The 22,020-nt window shown below is 48.3% G+C and overlaps 1 protein-coding gene across 1 annotated transcript in view; it reads left to right on the top strand.

Moving 5' to 3' along the window:
• Positions 1–649: 649 nt before the first annotated feature.
• ACSL5 (acyl-CoA synthetase long chain family member 5) overlaps positions 650–22,020 on the top strand; it is a 46,653-nt gene continuing 25,282 nt past the window's right edge. The window contains exons 1-7 of the mRNA XM_069754288.1: positions 650–881; positions 14,624–14,796; positions 17,986–18,094; positions 18,537–18,601; positions 18,925–19,026; positions 20,468–20,567; positions 21,716–21,894. Coding sequence (XP_069610389.1) covers positions 14,641–14,796; positions 17,986–18,094; positions 18,537–18,601; positions 18,925–19,026; positions 20,468–20,567; positions 21,716–21,894 — 711 coding nt within the window. The 5' untranslated portion in view covers positions 650–881; positions 14,624–14,640. The remainder of the gene's footprint in view (positions 882–14,623; positions 14,797–17,985; positions 18,095–18,536; positions 18,602–18,924; positions 19,027–20,467; positions 20,568–21,715; positions 21,895–22,020) is intronic.

The following is a 22,020-nucleotide window of genomic DNA, read 5'->3' on the forward strand; positions in this document are numbered from 1 at the left end:
TGTCTGTATCGCTGCAGCGTCGCTGAGTGTGACGGTACCTTAGTGTTTTTCACAGATAGCACTCGTACCTATAAGAGCAGATGGGGCCGCTCACTTGTCCATGGTTTTCAGAGAATGAGCGGTTGGTGCAAAATCGCAGAGACACGTCCGATATTGATCTGAGTGTCAGAAGAAAATTGTCAGTGCGAGTCCGTGGGTCTGTGAAAAATATCGCGTGGCTCCCGGATGCCATTTGAGTGCAGACTGATTTTCATGGAAAGCAGATGGATATAAACTTTTTTTTTCAGAGACAAGAAAAACTCATGTGAAAAAAACTGAAGTCTGAATGAGGGCGTACTTGGTAGGGGTTACTATCATTGTATGTCGGTATTATTGGGCACTGTATGGCCATATTCATATATGAACATAATGGGGGTTTTTTTCCACCTGTCTGAAAACCGACAATTAGGGACCTGTATAACTTCCGGCCCTTTTTTTTCTCCTCTTTTACAGACATCTATCCTGGGACCCCAGAGCAGGGGGCACAATATCACCTACAGGACGGCTCCTGACAATTAGAGGTTAAATTCACCTCTTTTCACAATCCCCTCCTCACTTGCAAATCCCTGGCTTGGGTGACTGACTGCAGCCTCCTGAAAATTACACTGTCAAATCTTGAGAGGGTTCTGTAACCCGAGGACGATCGTCGGCGGCTGCACAGGTCCCTGCTGCCATCATGCAATATTCAAACACAGACATTTGCACCTTTGAACCGATTGCAGCCAAGGTCCAAAGACCAGACTCCAAGTGCAATGTGCGGCAGATATTAGCGCTCCCGGGGAGGTATCGGGACAGATCCTCTCTTGTCAGGATACCAGCCGGGGCCAGGAGTCTCCCAGGAGGTAAGGAGTCTGCAGGGCTGAGGACTGGGGGTGCAGAGGATGGCCCAGCGACCCTTCTGTCTATGGAGGGGGCCCCGGGCAGATGCTTGGAGCAAGATTGGGTTTCCTCTGGCTTTGGCTAGCGGAGGATAGTTGTCCCTGACCCTCGCTGTCGCCATCTGATTTGCAGGGATGGGGAGCGGTTTTGGGGGGCCCTTCTCCCTACAGAGTGGGCCGCGGTAGACTGCATCATTCTGCACTTTTGTGGCACCGTTCACATTTTCAGAGCACTTGTGTGAAAAGAGCACCATCGGGAGCAGGCGTGCAGGAGAGTGGTCGCTGGCAATCGTGAGACTACAACTCCCATTATGTCTGTCCTGCTGGAGTAGTTTCACAACCTATTTGTATACTGCTGCGGTAGGGTTAGGAAGGACCCCGCCTGGCAGATGTGCAGGAAAAGCTGCCAGGACCCAGCGCAAAACCCTGTGTGCTGCCGGTGATGTCAGAGACTGCAACCGGGGAGACTGCAGGAGCAAGGTGCAGGGTGACAGCGGCCGCCACCAGGACAACGGCTGCCACCGGGACAGCGGCCTCCACCGGGACAGCGGCCGCCACCGGGACAGCGGCCGCCACCGGGACAGCGGCCGCCACCGGGACAGCGGCCGCCACCGGGACAGCGGCCTCCTCCGAGACAGCGGCCGCCACCGAGACAGCGGCCGCCACCGGGACAGCGGTCGCCACCGGGACAGCGGCCTCCACCGGGACAGCGGCCGCCACCGGGACAGCGGTCGCCACCGGGACAGCGGCCGCCACCGGGACAGCGGCCGCCACCGGGACAGCGGCCTCCTCCGAGACAGCGGCCGCCACCGAGACAGCGGCCTCCACCGGGACAGCAGCCGCCACCGGGACAGCGGTCGCCACCGGGACAGCGGCCGCCACCGGGACAGCGGCCTCCACCGGGACAGCGGCCTCCTCCGAGACAGCGGACGCCACCAAGACAGCGGCCACCACCGGGACAGCAGCCGCCACCCGGACCGCGGCCCCCACTGGGACAGCGGCCACCACCAGGACAACGGCCGCCACCAGGACAACGGCTGCCACCAGGACAGTGGCCGCCACCAGGACCGTGGCCCCCACCGAGACAGCGGCCGCCACCAGGACAACGGCTTCCACCGGGACAGCGGCCACCACCAGGACAACGGCTTCCACCGGGACAGCGGCCGCCACCGGGACAACGGCTGCCACCTCTAGTGATATCAGAGTCACTGATATTTACTAACAAATCAACACAATAAGAAAAGTAACAATGTAACAAAGTGCAGGAGACAGCCAGGCAGCAGGCAGCGAGGGCTGGAAACCTTCACCGAGGAGCAGCCAATACGGGCCCTCGATACGGACCCTCGATACGGACCCTAGATACAGACACTCAATGCGGACCCTCGATACAGACCCTCAGGGTCGGACTGGCCATCTAGCAATTCTGGCAAATGCCAGAAGGGCACGTCTGGTTAAGGGCTGCCTTGTCTGCTTTGTTGTTAACAGAATCAATAGTCTCAAGACACCCATACTGTTAACAGTGGTGATAAAGTACAAAGTCGCTGACTGTCACTTACCCCAGCAGCCACAGGTATCATTAGAAATATTTGGTAGTAAATCTTCCTTTCCTCCATCCAGGGTAATATTAGTGATATATCCTATCTCGTGCTTGGAAACGGGAACAACATGGGTCTGTGTGATTTCAAATGCCAGGGCTGAATTTCAGTCCCAGTCCGGACCTGCAGACCCTCGATACGGACCCTCGATACGGACCCTCAGCCCTTATTAGTCCAGATGTCTCCGAGGTGTCATATCTGTAATTATCCAAAGTGCAAGAAAGACACAAAAAGCCAAATTCTGTCCTAAATCTGATACAAGGGGACAGCCAGTCACTACTGAGACCGCAGGGGTATCTGATCTGCAAGACAGTATCACACAGGATAGGATTAGATACACGGCTCAGCAGTCAGTATCACACAGGAGAGGATTAGATACACGGCTCAGCAGACAGTATCACACAGGAGAGGATTAGACACACGGCTCAGCAGTCAGTATCACACAGGATAGGATTAGATACACAGCTCAGCAGACAGTATCACACAGGATAGGATTAGATGCACAGCTCAGCAGACAGTATCACACAGGATAGGATTAGATACACGGCTCAGCAGTCAGTATCACACAGGAGAGGATTAGATACACGGCTCAGCAGTCAGTATCACACAGGAGAGGATTAGATACACGGCTCAGCAGTCAGTATCACATAGGAGAGGATTAGATACACGGCTCAGCAGACAGTATCACACAGGATAGGATTAGATACACAGCTCAGCAGTCAGTATCACACAGGAGAGGATTAGATACACAGCTCAGCAGACAGTATCACACAGGAGAGGATTAGATACACGGCTCAGCAGACAGTATCACACAGGAGAGGATTAGATACACTGCTCAGCAGGCAGTATCACACAGGAGAGGATTAGATACACGGCTCAGCAGACAGTATCACACAGGAGAGGATTAGATACACGGCTCAGCAGACAGTATCACACAGGATAGGATTAGATACACGGCTCAGCAGTCAGTATCACACAGGAGAGGATTAGATACACGGCTCAGCAGACAGTATCACACAGGATAGGATTAGATACACAGCTCAGCAGTCAGTATCACACAGGAGAGGATTAGATACACGGCTCAGCAGTCAGTATCACACAGGAGAGGATTAGATACACAGCTCAGCAGACAGTATCACACAGGAGAGGATTAGATACACGGCTCAGCAGACAGTATCACACAGGAGAGGATTAGATACACTGCTCAGCAGGCAGTATCACACAGGAGAGGATTAGATACACGGCTCAGCAGACAGTATCACACAGGATAAGATTAGATACACGGCTCAGCAGTCAGTATCACACAGGAGAAGATTAGATACACGGCTCAGCAGTCAGTATCACAGGATAGGATTAGATACACAGCTCAGCAGACAGTATCACACAGGATAGGATTAGATACACAGCTCAGCAGTCAGTATCACACAGAATAGGCTTAGATACACGGCTCAGCAGTCAGTATCACACAGGATAGGATTAGATACACAGCTCAGCAGTCAGTATCACACAGAATAGGCTTAGATACACGGCTCAGCAGTCAGTATCACACAGGAGAGGATTAGATACACAGCTCAGCAGTCAGTATCACACAGGATAGGATTAGATACACAGCTCAGCAGTCAGTATCACACAGAATAGGCTTAGATACACGGCTCAGCAGTCAGTATCACACAGGATAGGATTAGATACACAGCTCAGCAGTCAGTATCACACAGAATAGGCTTAGATACACGGCTCAGCAGTCAGTATCACACAGGAGAGGATTAGATACACAGCTCAGCAGTCAGTATCACACAGGATAGGATTAGATACACAGCTCAGCAGTCAGTATCACACAGGATAGGATTAGATACACGGCTCAGCAGTCAGTATCACACAGGAGAGGATTAGATAAACGGCTCGGCAGTCAGTATCACACAGGAGAGGATTAGATACACTGCTCAGCAGTCAGTATCACAGGATAGGATTAGATACACAGCTCAGCAGACCGTATCACACAGGATAGGATTAGATACACAGCTCAGCAGTCAGTATCACAGGATAGGATTAGATACACGGCTCAGCAGACAGTATCATACAGGATAGGATTAGATACACGGCTCAGCAGACAGTATCACACAGGAGAGGATTAGATACACAGCTCAGCAGACAGCATCACACAGGAGAGGATTAGATACACGGCTCAGCAGTCAGTATCACACAGGAGAGGATTAGATACACTGCTCAGCAGTCAGTATCACAGGATAGGATTAGATACACAGCTCAGCAGACCATATCACACAGGATAGGATTAGATACACAGCTCAGCAGTCAGTATCACACAGGAGAGGATTAGATACACAGCTCAGCAGACAGCATCACACAGGAGAGGATTAGATACACAGCTCAGCAGTCAGTATCACACAGGAGAGGATTAGATACACAGCTCAGCAGACAGCATCACACAGGAGAGGATTAGATACACAGCTCAGCAGACAGTATCACAGGATAGGATTAGATACACTGCTCAGCAGACAGTATCACACAGGAGAGGATTAGATACACAGCTCAGCAGTCAGTATCACAGGATAGGATTAGATACACTGCTCAGCAGACAGTATCACACAGGAGAGGATTAGATACACAGCTCAGCAGACAGCATCACACAGGAGAGGATTAGATACACAGCTCAGCAGACAGTATCACACAGGATAGGATTAGATACACAGCTCAGCAGTCAGTATCACAGGATAGGATTAGATACACGTCTCAGCAGACAGTATCATACAGGATAGGATTAGATACACAGCTCAGCAGTCAGTATCACACAGGATAGGATTAGATACACAGCTCAGCAGTTAGTATCACACAGGACAGGATTAGATACACAGCTCAGCAGACAGTATCACACAGGATAGGATTAGATACACAGCTCAGCAGACAGTATAACACAGGATAGGATTAGATACACAGCTCAGCAGTCATTATCACACAGGATAGCATTAGATACACGGCTCAGCAGACAGTATCATACAGGTATTGGATTAGATACACGGCTCAGCAGCCAGTATCACACAGGAGAGGATTAGATACTCAGCTCAGCAGTTGGTATCACACAGGACAGGATTAGATACACAGCTCAGCAGACAGTATCACACAGGATAGGATTAGATACACAGCTCAGCAGACAGTATAACACAGGATAGGATTAGATACACAGCTCAGCAGACAGTATCACACAGGATAGCATTAGATACACGGCTCAGCAGTCAGTATCACACAGGATAGGATTAGATACTCAGCTCAGCAGTTGGTATCACACAGGACAGGATTAGATACACAGCTCAGCAGACAATATCACACAGGAGAGGATTAGATACACAGCTCAGCAGACAGCATCACACAGGAGAGGATTAGATACACAGCTCAGCAGACAGTATCACAGGATAGGATTAGATACACGGCTCAGCAGACAGTATCACACAGGAGAGGATTAGATACACGGCTCAGCAGTCAGTATCACACAGGAGAGGATTAGATACACAGCTCAGCAGTCAGTATCACACAGGATAGGATTAGATACACGGCTCAGCAGTCAGTATCACACACGATAGGATTAGATACACAGCTCAGCAGACTGTATCACACAGGATAGGATTAGATACACGGCTCAGCAGTCAGTATCACACATGACAGGATTAGATACATGGCTCAGCAGTCAGTATCACACAGGATAGGATTAGATACACAGCTCAGCAGACAGTATCATACAGGATAGGATTAGATACACAGCTCAGCAGACAGTATCACACAGGATAGGATTAGATACGCGGCTCAGCAGACAGTATCATACAGGATAGGATTAGATACGCGGCTCAGCAGACAGTATCACACAGGAGAGGATTAGATACACAGCTCAGCAGTCAGTATCACACAGGATAGGATTAGATACACGGCTCAGCAGTCAGTATCACACATGATAGGATTAGATACACAGCTCAGCAGTCAGTATCACACAGGAGAGGATTAGATACACGGCTCATGGAAGACCTCATAGTCTCTGACCGTTGGCTGAACTTGGACTCATACAGTATGAGAGCTCGGTTTCCCTGGACATCATTCAGAAATTCATCTGAATTTAGAACGTGGCTAACATCGCCATTCTAGTGATGATGAGCCATTAATATCACACTCAGAATATGCAAAATTCCCCCCCATACCTCCCTCCTGTGTTGACCTTTGTGTTCCCCCGATTCTTCCCTATCGTGTCTCGTCATTTGAATACAATTTATTCACATAACATGATACAAAGTTTCAATACTAATTGTGGCACTATACGTTCCCTTTCCAAATAATATATGCTGGCTACTTTAGGCTACGTTCACATTAGCGTTGCGCCGCCCTGCGTCGGCGACGCAACGCGCGACGCATGTTAAAACGCGCGCAAACGCGCGCAAAAACGCGCGCGTTTTGCGACGCGTGCGTCGTTTTTGACAAAAATCGGACGCACAGAAAATGCAACTTGTTGCATTTTCTTGCGTCCGACGCTAGCGTCGGAAACGACGCACGTGGCGAAAAACGCCACCCAAAAAACGCACGCGTCCCCTATGTTAAACATAGGGGCGCGTCGCCGCTGCGTCGCCGCTGCGTCGCCGACGCAACAGCGGCGCAACGCTAATGTGAACGTAGCCATACTTGTACCTGTTGTGCAACATGACTTTGATTTTGATGTATGTGGAAATATCAATTGTTAATTACAACTTCAATAAAAATATATTGAATCATAGATACACAGCTCAGCAGACAGTATCACACAGGAGAGGATGAGATACAGCTCAGCAGGCAGTATCACACAGGATAGGATTAGATACACAGCTCAGCAGTCAGTATCACACAGGATAGGATGAGATACAGCTCAGCAGGCAGTATCACACAGTAGAAGATGAGATACAGCTCAGCAGGCAGTATCACACAGGAGAGGATGAGATACAGCTCAGCAGGCAGTATCACACAGGAGAGGATGAGATACAGCTCAGCAGGCAGTATCACACAGGAGAGGATGAGATACAGCTCAGCAGGCAGTATCACACAGGAGAGGATGAGATACAGCTCAGCAGACGGTATCACACATGAATGAAATAACGGAGAGAAGATTTAGAGCTCACATACCAGAAACCATTATTTATCCCCATAGAAAGAGTCGCCGTCATTTAGATATTTATTCAATTCTCAATTCAGTGTAGACAGAATGTTAAATTACTGGGAAAGGAGATGACAATTGGTGCTGATATAGTTCTATGGAGAACTGTAACCATTGCTTCAGGAGAAGTTACAGCAGAATGTCTGTGTCGGCCTCTAGCTCCTACCCTCTGTGTCTGCCTCTAGCTCCTCCCCTCTGTGTCTGCCTCTAGCTCCTCCCCTCTGTGTCTGCCTCTAGCTCCTCCCATCTGTGTCTGCCTTTAGCTCCTCCCCTGTCTGTGTCTGCCTCTAGCTCCTCCCCTCTATGTCTGCCTCTAGCTCCTCTCCTCTGTCTGGGTCTGCTTCTAGCTCCTCCCCTTTGTGTCTGCCTCTAGCTCCTCCCCTCTGTGTATGCCTCTAGCTCCTCCCCTCTGGGTCTGCCTCTAGCTCCTCCCATCTGTGTCTGCTTCTAGCTCCTGCCCTCTGTGTCTGCCTCTAGCTCCTTCCCTCGGTGTCTGCCTCTAGCTCCTCCCATCTGTGTCTGCCTTTAGCTCCTCCCCTGTCTGTGTCTGCCTCTAGCTCCTCCCCTCTATGTCTGCCTCTAGCTCCTCCCCTGTGTCTGCCTCTAGCTCCTCCCCTCTGTGTCAGCCTCTAGCTCCTCCCCTGTGTCTGCCTCTAGCTCCTCCCCTCTGTTTGTGTCTGCCTCTAGTTCCTCCCCTCTGTCTGTGCCTGCCTCTATCTCCTCCCCGCTGTCTGTGCCCGCCTCTTGCTCCTCCCCTCTGTCGGGTGTCCGCCTCTTGCTCCTCCCCTCTGTCTTGTGTCTGCCTCTAGCTCCTCTCCTCTGTTTGCTTCTAGCTCCTTCCCTCTGTTTCCCCCTCTAGCTCCTCCCCTGTCTGTCTGCCTCTAGCTCCTCCCCTCTGTCCATGTCTGCCTCTAGCTCCTCTCCTCTGTCTGCCTCTAGCTCCTCCCCTCTGTCCATGTCTGCCTCTAGCTCCTCTCCTCTGTCTGCCTCTTGCTCCCCCCTGTTGTGAGTTCTGTTGTCGGGCTCCCTCCTGTGGTCATGAATGGTACTTCGGCTGGTTCTGTCCATGGACTTCCTCTGGTGGGTGTTTCTGAGTTTCCTTCCACAGGTGACGAGGTTAATTCGTTAGCTGCTGCTCTATTTAACTCCACTTAGATCTTTGCTCCATGCCACCTGTCAATGTTCCAGTATTGGTCTAGTTCACTCCTGGATCGTTCTTGTGACCTGTCTTCCCAGCAGAAGCTAAGTTCCACCTTGTATTTCTTTGGTTTGCTATTTTTCTGTCCAGCTTGCTATTTTTATTGTTGTCTTGCTTGCTGGAAGCTCTGGGACGCAGAGGAAGCGCCTCCGCACCGTGAGTCGGTGCGGAGGGTCTTTTTTGCGCCCTCTGCGTGGTCTTTTTTAGGTTTTTGTGCTGACCGCAAAGTAACCTTTCCTATTCTCGGTCTGTTCAGTAAGTCGGGCCTCACTTTGCTAAATCTATTTCATCTCTGTGTTTGTATTTTCATCATTACTCACAGTCATTATATGTGGGGGGCTGCCTTTTCCTTTGGGGAATTTCTCTGAGGCAAGGTAGGCTTTATTTTTCTATCTTCAGGGCTAGCTAGTTCCTTAGGCTGTGCCGAGTTGCATAGGGAGCGTTAGGCGCAATCCACGGCTATTTCTAGTGTGTGTGATAGGATTAGGGATTGCGGTCAGCAGAGTTCCCACGTCCCAGAGCTCGTCCTTTATTATCAGTAACTATCAGGTCATTCCGTGTGCTCTTAACCACCAGGTCCATTATAGTCCTGACCACCAGGTCATAACACCCCCCTCTGTCTGTGTCTGCCTCTAGCTCCTCCCCTCTGTCTGCCTCTAGCTCCTCCCCGCTTTCTACCTCTAGCTCCTCCCCTCTGTCTGCCTCTAGCTCCTCCCCTCTTTCTGCCTCTAGCTCCTCCCATCTGTCTGCTTCTAGCTCATCCCCGCTGTCTGTGTCCTCCTCTAGCTCCTCCCCTCTGTGTGTCTGCCTCTAACTCCTCCCCTCTGTCTGCCTCTAGTTCCTCCCCTCTGTTGCCTCTAGTTCCTCCCCTCTGTCTGTCTGCCTCTAGCTCCTCTCCTCTGTCTGTGTCTGCCTCTAGCTCCTCCCCTCTGTCTGTGTCTGCTTCTAGCTCCTCCCCTTTGTAGGTCTACCTCTGGCTCCTCCTCTCTGTGTCTGCCTCTAGCTCCTCCCTTCTATGTCTGCCGCTAGCTCCTCCCCTCTGCCTGCAGCTCCTCCCCTCTGTCTGTGTCTGCCTCTAGCTCCTCCCCTCTGTCTGTCTGCTTCTAGCTCCTCCCCTTTGTAGGTCTGCCTCTGGCTTTTCCCCTGTGTCTGCCTCTAGCTCCTCCCTTCTATGTCTGCCGCTAGCTCCTCCCCTCTGCCTGCCTCTAGCTCCTCCCCTCTGACTGTGTCTGCCTCTAGCTCCTCCCCTCTGACTGTGTCTGCCTCTAACCCCTCCCCTGACTCTAACTCCTCCCCTTTTTCTGCCTCTAGCCCCTCCCTTCTGTCTGCCTCCAGCTCCTCCTCTCTGCATCTAGCTCCTCCCTCCTCTAGCTCCTCCCCTCTGCTTATAGCTCCTCCCCAGTCGCTTCACCATCTGTCACCTCTGTAATGGGAACTACGTCGTCCCTGATTACAGACTTTCCAGCTTTTAGCACCAATTTCAGAGGAAAACATCCACCCAGGAGGAGAAGGCAGCAGATTTCTCTGATCAGATACTGACTTTTCTTGTGTAAGATTGATATTAACCCTTGGTGTCCTGCTTGGTGTTGTTGGACCCTTAAGTTGTAGGTAAACTACTGTCCATCCTGACCACAGCTGGACATGAAGGCAGCTGATAACGTTTTCATTGCTGCAGTCTGCGCAGGAGGAGCGGGATGTAGTGCCCTCATCATTCTTTATACATCGTTCATTAAATTAATAGCATTGTGGAATTTCACATTGTAATTGGCTCCGAGCGTCCATCCAGCAAGTCCACACACGCCGCATCCACGCCGTCACCAGCACATGGAAGGTGCAAACATCTGCCTGATACGGAGGTGTAATGCAGCTGTGCGGAGGCCAAAAACTGCTGCCCCCCGATCACATGGGCCCATATCAGTACTACCCCACCAGGTAATGTCAGCATAGCACAACCTGCAGGGACAGCTGAGCCGTGTATCTAATCCTCCCGTGTTATACTGTCTGCTGAGCCGTGTATCTAATCCTCCCCTGTCTGATGCTGAGTGCCGAGCCGAGTATCTAATCCTATCCTGTGTGATACTGTCTACTGAGCTGTGTATCTAATCCTCCCCTGTCTGATGCTGAGTGCCGAGCCGAGTATCTAATCCTATCCTGTGTGATACTGTCTGCTGAGCTGTGTATCTAATCCTATCCTGTGTGATACTGTCTGCTGAGCCGAGTATCTAATCCTCCCCTGTCTGATGCTGAGTGCCGAGCCGAGTATCTAATCCTATCCTGTGTGATACTGTCTGCTGAGCTGTGTATCTAATCCTATCCTGTGTGATACTGTCTGCTGAGCCGAGTATCTAATCCTCTCCTGTGTGATACTGTCTACTGAGCTGTGTATCTAATCCTCCCCTGCCTGATGCTGAGTGCCGAGCCGAGTATCTAATCCTCTCCTGTGTGATACTGACTGCTGAGCCGTGTATCTAATCCTATCCTGTGTGATACTGTCTGCTGAGCCGGGTATCTAATACTATCCTGTGTGATACTGTCTGCTGAGCCGTGCAGCTAATCCTCCCCTGTCTGATGCTGAGTGCCGAGCCGAGTATCTAATCCTCTCCTGTGTGATACTGACTGCTGAGCCGTGTATCTAATCCTATCCTGTGTGATACTGACTGCTGAGTGGTGTATCTAATCCTATCCTGTGTGATACTGTCTGCTGAGCCGTGTATCTAATCCTCCCCTGTCTGATGCTGAGTGCCGAGCCGAGTATCTAATCCTATCCTGTGTGATACTGTCTGCTGAGCCGTGTACCTAATCCTATCCTGTGTGATACTGAGGTCTGAGCTGTGTATCTAATCCTCTCCTGTGTGATACTGACTGCTGAGCCATGTATCTAACCCTATCCTGTGTGATACTGACTGCTGAGCCGTGTATCTAACCCTATCCTGTGTGATACTGACTGCTGAGCTGTGTATCTAATCCTATCCTGTGTGATACTGACTGCTGAGCCGTGTATCTAATCCTATCCTGTGTGATACTGTCTGCTGAGCCGTGTATCTATTTCTCTCCTGTGTGATACTGTCTGCTGAGCCGTGTATCTAATCCTATCCTGTGTGATACTGACTGCTGAGCCGTGTATCTAATCCCATCCTGTGTGATACTGTCTTCTGAGACGTGTACCTTATCCTCTCCTGTGTGATACTGTCTGCTGAGACGTGTACCTTATCCTCTCCTGTGTGATACTGTCTGCTGAGCCGTGTATCTAATCCTATCCTGTGTGATACTGACTGCTGAGCCGTGTATCTAATCCTATCCTGTGTGATACTGTCTGCTGAGCCGTGTATCTATTTCTCTCCTGTGTGATACTGTCTGCTGAGCTGTGTATCTAATCCTATCCTGTGTGATACTGTCTGCTGAGCCGTGTATCTAATCCTATCCTGTGTGATACTGACTGCTGAGCCGTGTATCTAATCCCATCCTGTGTGATACTGTCTTCTGAGACGTGCACCTTATCCTCCCCTGTGTGATACTGTCTTCTGAGACGTGTACCTTATCCTCTCCTGTGTGATACTGTCTGCTGAGCCGTGTATCTAATCCTCTCCTGTGTGATACTGACTGCTGAGCCGTGTATCTAATCCCATCCTGTGTGATACTGACTGCTGAGCCGTGTATCTAATCCTATCCTATGTGATACTGTGTGCTGAGCCTGTAGCTAATCCTCTCCTGTGTGATACTGTCCGCTGAGCTGTGTATCTAATCCTCTCCTGTGTGATACTGACTGCTGAGCCGTGTATCTAATCCTATCCTGTGTGATACTGTCTGCTGAGCCGTGTATCTAATCCTATCCTGTGTGATACTGACTGCTGAGCCGTGTATCTAATACCATCCTGTGTGATACTGTCTGCGGAGCCGTGTATCTAATCCTATCCTGTGTGATACTGACTGCTGAGCTGTGTATCTTATCCTCTCCTGTGTGATACTGTCTGCTGAGCCGTGTATCTAATCCTATCCTGTGTGATACTGACTGCTGAGCCGTGTATCTAATCCTATCCTATGTGATACTGACTGCTGAGCCGTGTATCTAATCCTCTCCTGTGTGATACTGACTGCTGAGCTCTGTATCTAATCCTATCCTGTGTGATACTGACTGCTGAGCCATGTATCTATTTCTCTCCTGTGTGATACTGTCTGCTGAGCTGTGTATCTAATCCTATCCTGTGTGATACTGTCTGCTGAGCCGTGTATCTAATCCTATCCTGTGTGATACTGACTGCTGAGCCGTGTATCTTATCCTCTCCTGTGTGATACTGTCTACTGAGCCGTGTATCTAATCCTATCCTGTGTGATACTGTCTGCTGAGCTGTGTATCTAATCCTATCCTATGTGATACTGACTGCTGAGCCTTGTAGCTAATACTCTCCTGTGTGATACTGACTGCTGAGCCGTGTATCTAATCCTATCCTGTGTGATACTGACTGCTGAGCCATGTATCTAATCCTCTCCTGTGTGATACTGTCTACTGAGCCGTGTATCTAATCCTCTCCTGTGTGATACTGACTGCTGAGCCGTGTATCTAATCCTATCCTGTGTGATACTGACTGCTGAGCCATGTATCTAATCCTCTCCTGTGTGATACTGACTGCTGAGCCATGTATCTAATCCTCTCCTGTGTGATGCTGACTGCTGAGCCGTGTATCTTATCCTCTCCTGTGTGATACTGTCTACTGAGCCGTGTATCTAATCCTATCCTATGTGATACTGACTGCTGAGCCGTGTATCTTATCCTCTCCTGTGTGATACTGTCTACTGAGCCGTGTATCTAATCCTATCCTGTGTGATACTGTCTGCTGAGCCGTGTATCTAATCCTCTCCTGTGTGATACTGACTGCTGAGCCATGTATCTAATCCTCTCCTGTGTGATACTGTCTACTGAGCCGTGTATCTAATCCTCTCCTGTGTGAAACTGACTGCTGAGCCGTGTATCTAATCCTATCCTGTGTGATACTGACTGCTGAGCCATGTATCTAATCCTCTCCTGTGTGATACTGTCTACTGAGCCGTGTATCTAATCCTCTCCTGTGTGATACTGACTGCTGAGCCGTGTATCTAATCCTATCCTGTGTGATACTGACTGCTGAGCCATGTATCTAATCCTCTCCTGTGTGATACTGACTGCTGAGCCATGTATCTAATCCTCTCCTGTGTGATACTGACTGCTGAGCCGTGTATCTTATCCTCTCCTGTGTGATACTGACTGCTGAGCCGTGTATCTAATCCTCTCCTGTGTGATACTGACTGCTGAGCCATGTATCTAATCCTCTCCTGTGTGATACTGACTGCTGAGCCGTGTATCTAATCCTCTCGTGTGTGATACTGTCTACTGAGCCGTGTATCTAATCCTATCCTGTGTGATACTGTCTGCTGAGCCGTTTATCTAATCCTATCCTGTGTGATACTGTCTGCTGAGCAGTGTATCTAATCCTCTCCTGTGTGATACTGTCTGCTGAGCCGTGTATCTAATCCTCTCGTGTGTGATACTGTCTGCTGAGCCATGTATCTAATCCTATCCTGTGTGATACTCTCTGCTGAGCCGTGTATCTAATCCTCTCCTGTGTGATACTGACTGCTGAGCCAGCACTGTACCTAAGCTTCCCGTGTGTGATACCATCTGGGAGTACCCCACCCTTCCTTGCAGTGCTGTGATGCGCGGTACTTTTGGGTTTCTCATCTCTTTGCCTCTCATGCTCAGGTATCTAGGCCGGTGAGATGTGCTGCTGCCTGAGTCTCCTGTTCACCCCGCTGTCGACACCGGCCATTGTCACGCTCATAGCCATCGGACTGACCGCTTTCTACTATGTTCTCACCAAGCCCCGGCCGGTGCATCCGCCCATAGATCTGAGCAGGCAGTCCATAGGGACTCAGGTAAGGGCCGGCGCCTGATCTCATCTGGCACTAGATTATTATTATTATTATTATTATGCGGCTTGTTTTCCTCTTATGGCCGATGCTTTTCCATAATGTCATTTTTTGTGTCTGGTCTTGTCCATGACTCTTCTGACTGTCTCCATCCTTGTTTCCGGTCTCCCTCATGTCATCCTTGGTGTTAAGCACAAGCGCTCACTACCTTTGTCTGCATCAGCTGCTCGGGTACATCGAGTATCGCGGGTGCTCCACTGACATGTTCGAGTGCTGACAGACACGGGCAACAGCCGCAAAACAAGCGGGACGGGGACTCGAACCTGTCACTCGAGCAGCCGTGATACTCTGAGTACCCGAGCAGCCGATGCAGACATGAATAGCGAGCACTTGCGCTCACCACCAGCCAGAACTGTCTTCTCGGAGAGTAGGTGCCCACAGTCAGTTAACGCTGAGGGTTGGATGCTGCGTACTTGTGCTGTGTCCACCCCGCAGCGGCCAGATGTTACAGCATAGTGTATGGATTTCTAGAAATCCCATGCCCACAATGTGTCCACAGATGCCCGCAGCTCACCTGAGGAGACAAACATGCGGCGCGTCTCTCCAGACCGCAGCATGTCTATTTATCTTCCAGAGCCGCGAATACAATGTATTGGACGAATCCACACGGTTCAGTGATCACAGACGATTCATCTGCACTCAGTAGACGGCAGCGGACATACACTGCGTCCAAAGCGCAGCCACTTCCGGATCGTGGGCACCGGCCTAATGAGCTGGGACTTTTTATAAAGCCACAATAAGATAACACCTCAGTCAGGTCACATTTGCCTTCAGGTGTGACTTCCGATAGTTTCTCCAGAACGTCTTGTTCTTGGTCGTCTGATTTCCTGAGTTCTGTGATTGTTGCTGTTCTCCCTCTTCATCTCTTCCTCTATAACTAGAACCTCCAATGAGCAGGACATTCTATTACTTCCAGAATAAGATAACTTTTTGTTTCTGTTAGTTCTGTCCATCCATCGCTTTCCATCAGTTCCTCTTCCTCTCAACTCTTCATCTCATTCTCTACAATTATCTTTTTAACGAACTGTTTCTTCTCTTCATAATCCTAGAACTAATAAGATAAAGCTTCAGTCGGGTCGTTTGTTCCAATTCCCAGATAAATGCCGATTCTTCAGAATGTCTTATTTTGTGTTCTCAGGTTTCTCAGTGAAGGGTTTATGATTTTGTGATTGTCTCCATCCTTTTTTTTCTGGACTCCTTGTTCATCTTTTCTTTGATAATTATCTTTTCATACATCTGGAATAAGATAATGATTCAGTCTGGTATCATTTTGCCTTCGCGTCCAGTTTGGCTCCTAGTTCCCATCTGAAAGATTCTGTTCCCAAATGTCCTGTCCTGTGATGGTTACTCTTTATCCAGCTTGTTGCTGATCTCCTTCTTCTAGGAGTCCAGTATCAGAGACTTCAGACATATGTCCCCTCAGGTCCATTTTGCATCCTGGTTCTCAGTTGTTCCTGTCTTGTGTCTGAATCTTTTGGATTTCTGGCATTGGCTCCTTTTCATTGCTGGTTATCCTTTTCCTCGTGGGTCTTCAGCTCCTCTAACCATTGATGTCTTCTTTAAAGCTTATTCTGAAGAGAAGGATACATTTTACTAAATCTATAGAAATATCCCTCAGCTCCCAGAACGTCCAGCCTTGTGTTTGGGTTTTCAGGCTTCTCATTGTAGCAGTCGTGTTATCTGTGATGATCTCGTTGTTCTTAGACGTCCTCTTCTTCATGTTCCTTCATAATTATATATATATGGAGTCCAGAATGAGAGGACGTAAGTTGGCCCCTGTGCCTTCAGTACAAAGTTTATGTTCCTTGTCAGCCTCAAAATTTTCATCATGGTTCAAAGGTGTCAATAGTTTTCCCATCTCACTTAATATATAGTCTGGCCTTGCCCATAGTGATCAGGTAGTGATAACCCCTATTAGGAACTAAAGTCAATAAAACCCTCAGGTTGGACCTGGACTTCAGCATTCTGATCTAAGGTGACCATGGAAGAGATAACACTTGAGTTAAGATTCTTCCAATACATGTAGATATTTTAACTGATGAAACCAAGATTTACATATTTCCCAGAGGAGCGTTGCAAGTCTTAAATGTCTCCTCACCTTGGCATGTCAGTCTCTGCCAGGAGAAACGTTACCCCTTGGATCCCTGTCAGAGTCCTCTCACCCAGCCAAGCCAGATCTCACACTTTGCACTGACGAGGGGCAGTACCCTGAAACACAGTGTCTGCAAAATAAGATTTTGGCTTTAATCCTAAGTCATGTGACAAGGCTCGTAAGAGCCAATATTTAATTTTTGGATCTCTACTTCCAATAGGTGACACTAGAGTTCTACTCCTCTGAAGAGACAATTTGCGAGAGCTGACACCTCCATCTATAGTGACTGAATGATTGGCCCTCGGACCCTCTTTAGATTTTTATAGGTTCCTTGTCATCAATTTGTCAGGAATTTCACGTGTTGAATTCAGAAGATATCCTCTATTTACCAAGAATAGAACAATCACCTCATGGAGAAATCATTAGCACAAGTAGATCCCCAAGACCTAGAATAGAGACATGTCGAAAGAAAATATTAGTGAAGACCATGAGTTGGCACGAGGGGTTGGACAAGGGGTGGGCTCAGCAGGCAGCTGTGTAGGGCACCAATGAGGAAGGGGGTTGTAATCGTTATTGGGAAACGATCTGAACCTTTATTAGATTTTCATTACATGGAAATTCTTTAACATTGCTTCTTTGGATACAAATGTGATACAATACTTGAAACTTCCAAACAAAAAAGCATCAAAGTGTTCAAGTCCTTCTTAGACAGAATCTGTGCGCATCATCCTTCACAGGTTTCCAAATTTAGATCCCAAAAACCCATTCACCTCACATTTCTTGATGGAACATCCTTCAGATCAGTGGGGCTCTGCTTACAATGTTCCAGTTCTCCGAGAGGCGCCAAGAAAGCTGCATTTCTCCTTTAATAAGGGGTTATCGTGCAGGGTCACTGGAATGGGGGTCCTCAGTTTGGTTATACTGTGTTAAGTTTGGGGCGTCATCGGTCCTGAGGATTTCCTGTTCCTTGTCATAACCCCTTTAATTACCAAGTTGACGTTCCTAAGTCTGTATGGGTCAGTAATCTCCTGGCGGTTCTGCAGGGTGGAGCTCGGAGATGTGCGTTACTGAAGGATGACAGCCTCATGTCTTACTACTATGAAGACGCCAAGACCTTGTATGAAGTCTTCAAGAGGGGGATCCGAGTGTCAGGTGAGATGCGGTCTGATATTCGGAATAGCGCTGCTACTGCGCCACTGCAGGTGTCAGAGCCAAACAGATTTATTCTTCTCCTGTAAGGAGAGACGGACGTCATACTCCACCAAAAAGTCCCTGATTTCTTGTCCCCTGCCCAGTGCATGCTGGAATAGAAAAGTGACAGACCGGAGTCAGACTACACCAAGATTGTTTGTAGTCTGTTGCCATGGAGATGGATAGTTCTGAAAACACATATCGCTACTTGCAAAATTGCTTCTTTTTTTTTTACACATTGTAGCAATAAAAATGCTAAAGAAGCTGAGTAAATAATTGTAACGTTTATTCGTTGGGAGATTTGGATTCTAGACTGTTTATTTTCTTATAAATTTGTGCTCCTGTCTCTTCGGGGAATTATAAATTAACGTTAAGTTTCCTGCTCCTCATTTTTATTCTGCAGGGAATGGAGATTGTCTCGGATACCGAAAACCTAATCAGCCGTATCAATGGATCACCTACCAGCAGGTGAGATCAGGACCATGTAGTGAGGGAGGAGGATGGCTGATTATGTGTGTCCTGGAGGAACAGAATTATAGCACAGCAGTAAATACTGACACAGCCACACATTACTGCATAATACACAGACTATTAGATCACAGGATAAGAAACATTAATGGGCTCTGGGAATAGCACAAGATTATAATGAATATTTGGCATTGAGACCGTCCTGTCGTGGCTTACACCCGGTAGAGATCTCTAGTGATCACCCAAGACCGGGAGTTTTAGGTCTGGGGGGAAATGTTTCTCCAGTTTGCTGACACTAATTCTTGAGAATTTATACCTTGCAGGTGGCAGACAGAGCCGAAAATTTGGGTTCAGGTTTAATTCAGAAGGGATGTAAAGCGTCACCGGACCAGTTCATCGGAGTCTTCTCCCAGAACCGCCCAGAGGTAAATCAGCCAATCAGGAGAGGCAAAAGCTCTTCCACTCCACCAATAGGAATCATTAATCAGCCAAGCAGGGGTTAACCAGAGTTAAAAAACATGGCAGCATCCACCGGTAACCAACAAATAAAGTAGCACGCTGTAGCACCCCCCCTGACCACAGGTTGTGTCTGGTACTGCAGTTCAGAGATATTCACGCCCATGGAACTGAGCTTCAGTACTAGAAGCAAGCAATTGCTCTCAGTTATCAGCCATTACTATGGAGAGGCGACTGTAGGACAGGAGCCTACAATCTATTATTGCTCTCTGTTATCAGCCATTACTGGGGGAGGAGACCGTAGGACAGGAGACCACAATCTATTATTGCTCTCTGTTATCAGCCATTACTATGGAGAGGCGACTGTAGGACAGGAGCCTACAATCTATTATTGCTCTCTGTTATCAGCCATTACTGGGGGAGGAGACCGTAGGACAGGAGACTACAATCTATTATTGCTCTCTGTTATCAGCCATTACTATCGAGAGGCGACTGTAGGACAGGAGCCTACAATCTATTATTGCTCTCCGTTATCAGCCATTACTATGGAGAGGCGACTGTAGGACGGGTGACTACAATCTATTACTCCCTGTTATCAGCCATTACTGGGGGAGGTGACTGTAGGACAGCAGACCACAATCTATTACTCCCTTTTATCAGCCATTGCAGGCCAGGGAGAAGGTGACTGTAGGACAGGAGCCTACAATCTATTACTCCCTGTTATGAGCCATTACTGGGGAGGAGACTGTAGGACAGGAGCCTACAATCTATTACTCCCTGTTATCAGCCATTACTGGGGGAGGAGACTGTAGGACAGGAGACCACAATCTATTACTCCCTGTTATCAGCCATTACTGGGGGAGGCGACTGTAGGACGGGTGACTACAATCTATTACTCCCTGTTATCAGCCATTACTGGGGGAGGTGACTGTAGGACAGGAGACCACAATCTATTACTCCCTGTTATCAGCCATTACTGGGGGAGGCGACTGTAGGACGGGTGACTACAATCTATTACTCCCTGTTATCAGCCATTACTGGGGGAGGTGACTGTAGGACAGGAGACCACAATCTATTACTCCCTGTTATCAGCCATTACTGGGGGAGGCGACTGTAGGACGGGTGACTACAATCTATTACTCCCTGTTATCAGCCATTACTGGGGGAGGAGACTGTAGGACAGGAGACTACAATCTATTACTCCCTGTTATCAGCCATTACTGGGGGAGGTGACTGTAGGACAGGAGACCACAATCTATTACTCCCTTTTATCAGCCATTTCAGGCCAGGGAGAAGGTGACTGTAGTGGCCCTGTAAGACAAATTGATACATTGTTACTGATACAAATTAAAAGCAACTATAAAAAAAGAGAAATGGATAAGACCTTTTAACCCCTCACCTCCCCGACAGGTGGTGATTGCGGAGCTCGCCTGCTTCTCCTATTCTATGGTGGTGGTTCCTCTTTATGACACTTTAGGAGCAGAAGCCATCGTATTCATTGTTAACCGAGGTGAGTGACTCAAAGGTCCAAGCCTGCAGCAAAAATAAAAATAGGGAATCCTGCTGAAAATCCTGAATCCTGAAAAAAACAACGGTCAACCTCTATAATCCAGCTCTGGCATAAAATAAGATAAACACTTAATAGAAAGCAGGAACTTGGAGCACCTGTATTCAGCAGCATAGCTGTGAATCCAGCTCTGGGGTGACAAAAATTTTACTAGAAAGCATCAGCTTGGAAGATATTCTACTGCAGTATTCAGTGGCATAGCTGTGATTTCAGCTCTGGGTGACAAACATTTAGCAGAAAGCAGAAGCATGGAGGACATTGTACAGCAGTGCACAATATTTTAGCTGTGAATCCAGATCGGGGGTGAGATAAATCATTTAGCTCCATCCACATGTCGGTTCAGACAGTCCATTTGTCTGTTCTTTTTATGAAACAGAGAAAGGTTGTAAGTGATCAGTTGCATTAGTTATGCAGATGGATCAGAGGACATATTGATTATTTTAGGGGCTGACTGCTTTTTAGAATGAAGTATGTGTGCAGAACTTTCTTTTCCATTATAATAAATGGATCCCAGGCGCAATCTGCGATAGTCAATGGGAGTAAAGTAGCGCGGTCAGCGAGTCTCTCTGCTTCTCCCTCTCACTACTCCGTCTTCTCTCTATATATATATTCAGCAGCTGTAATCTGATCCCTCAGTGAGCTGGCAGTCTGTCTTGTCTTGAGCTGAATTTCTGATTTTCATAGTGGGTGATGAATTGAGGAGGTAGGGGCAAGAGAGGGGGCTCATAAGAGGAGAAAGAAGCAGATCTCCTTGATAATACATAATACAAAGTTTCTTATATTGCTTTTGCAACTGTTTTATGCAAAGTTTGTTGAAGCGATAATGACCATTTCAGCAGTGAGAATTGCAAGGTCTGCAAATGGATTTTATTATCTGGCTGTAATAAAAAAATGTTAATACTCCCTGACGGCAAGCAGGACTCTTGAAGATAGTGAGAAATTGTACTACAAAGTATAAAAGAGAGCAAGGCATCCATTTACATGCGAGTCGTCCCCGATCCCTTACTCCACAGCACTCCTTAATCTCTGGGAGAGGCCTGTAGATTATGTCCTCCCTAACCGTATAACATTATAAATACTCTGTCCTACAGCCGATTTATCCCTCATTGTCTGCGATAAACATGACAAAGCTGCAATTTTGCTCCATAACGCTGAGAAGGGACTCATGCCCAGCCTGAAAATCATCATCCTGATGGAAGAATGTGGCAACGACCTGAAGGAACAAGCTGCAAAGTGCGGAGTGGAGCTGCTGCTGATGAGCGATGTGGAGGTATGTGACATCACTCCAAAACACAGCTCACCTCTGCAAAACCCCAGCAGATAACAGCACAGATAACATTATACAGTAGGACTGAGCAGTGTAGCTGTGAATCCAGATCAGGGGGTGAGATAAACA

Source organism: Ranitomeya imitator, chromosome 2 (assembly GCF_032444005.1).
Source record: "Ranitomeya imitator isolate aRanImi1 chromosome 2, aRanImi1.pri, whole genome shotgun sequence".
Taxonomy (NCBI): Eukaryota; Metazoa; Chordata; class Amphibia; order Anura; family Dendrobatidae; genus Ranitomeya; species Ranitomeya imitator.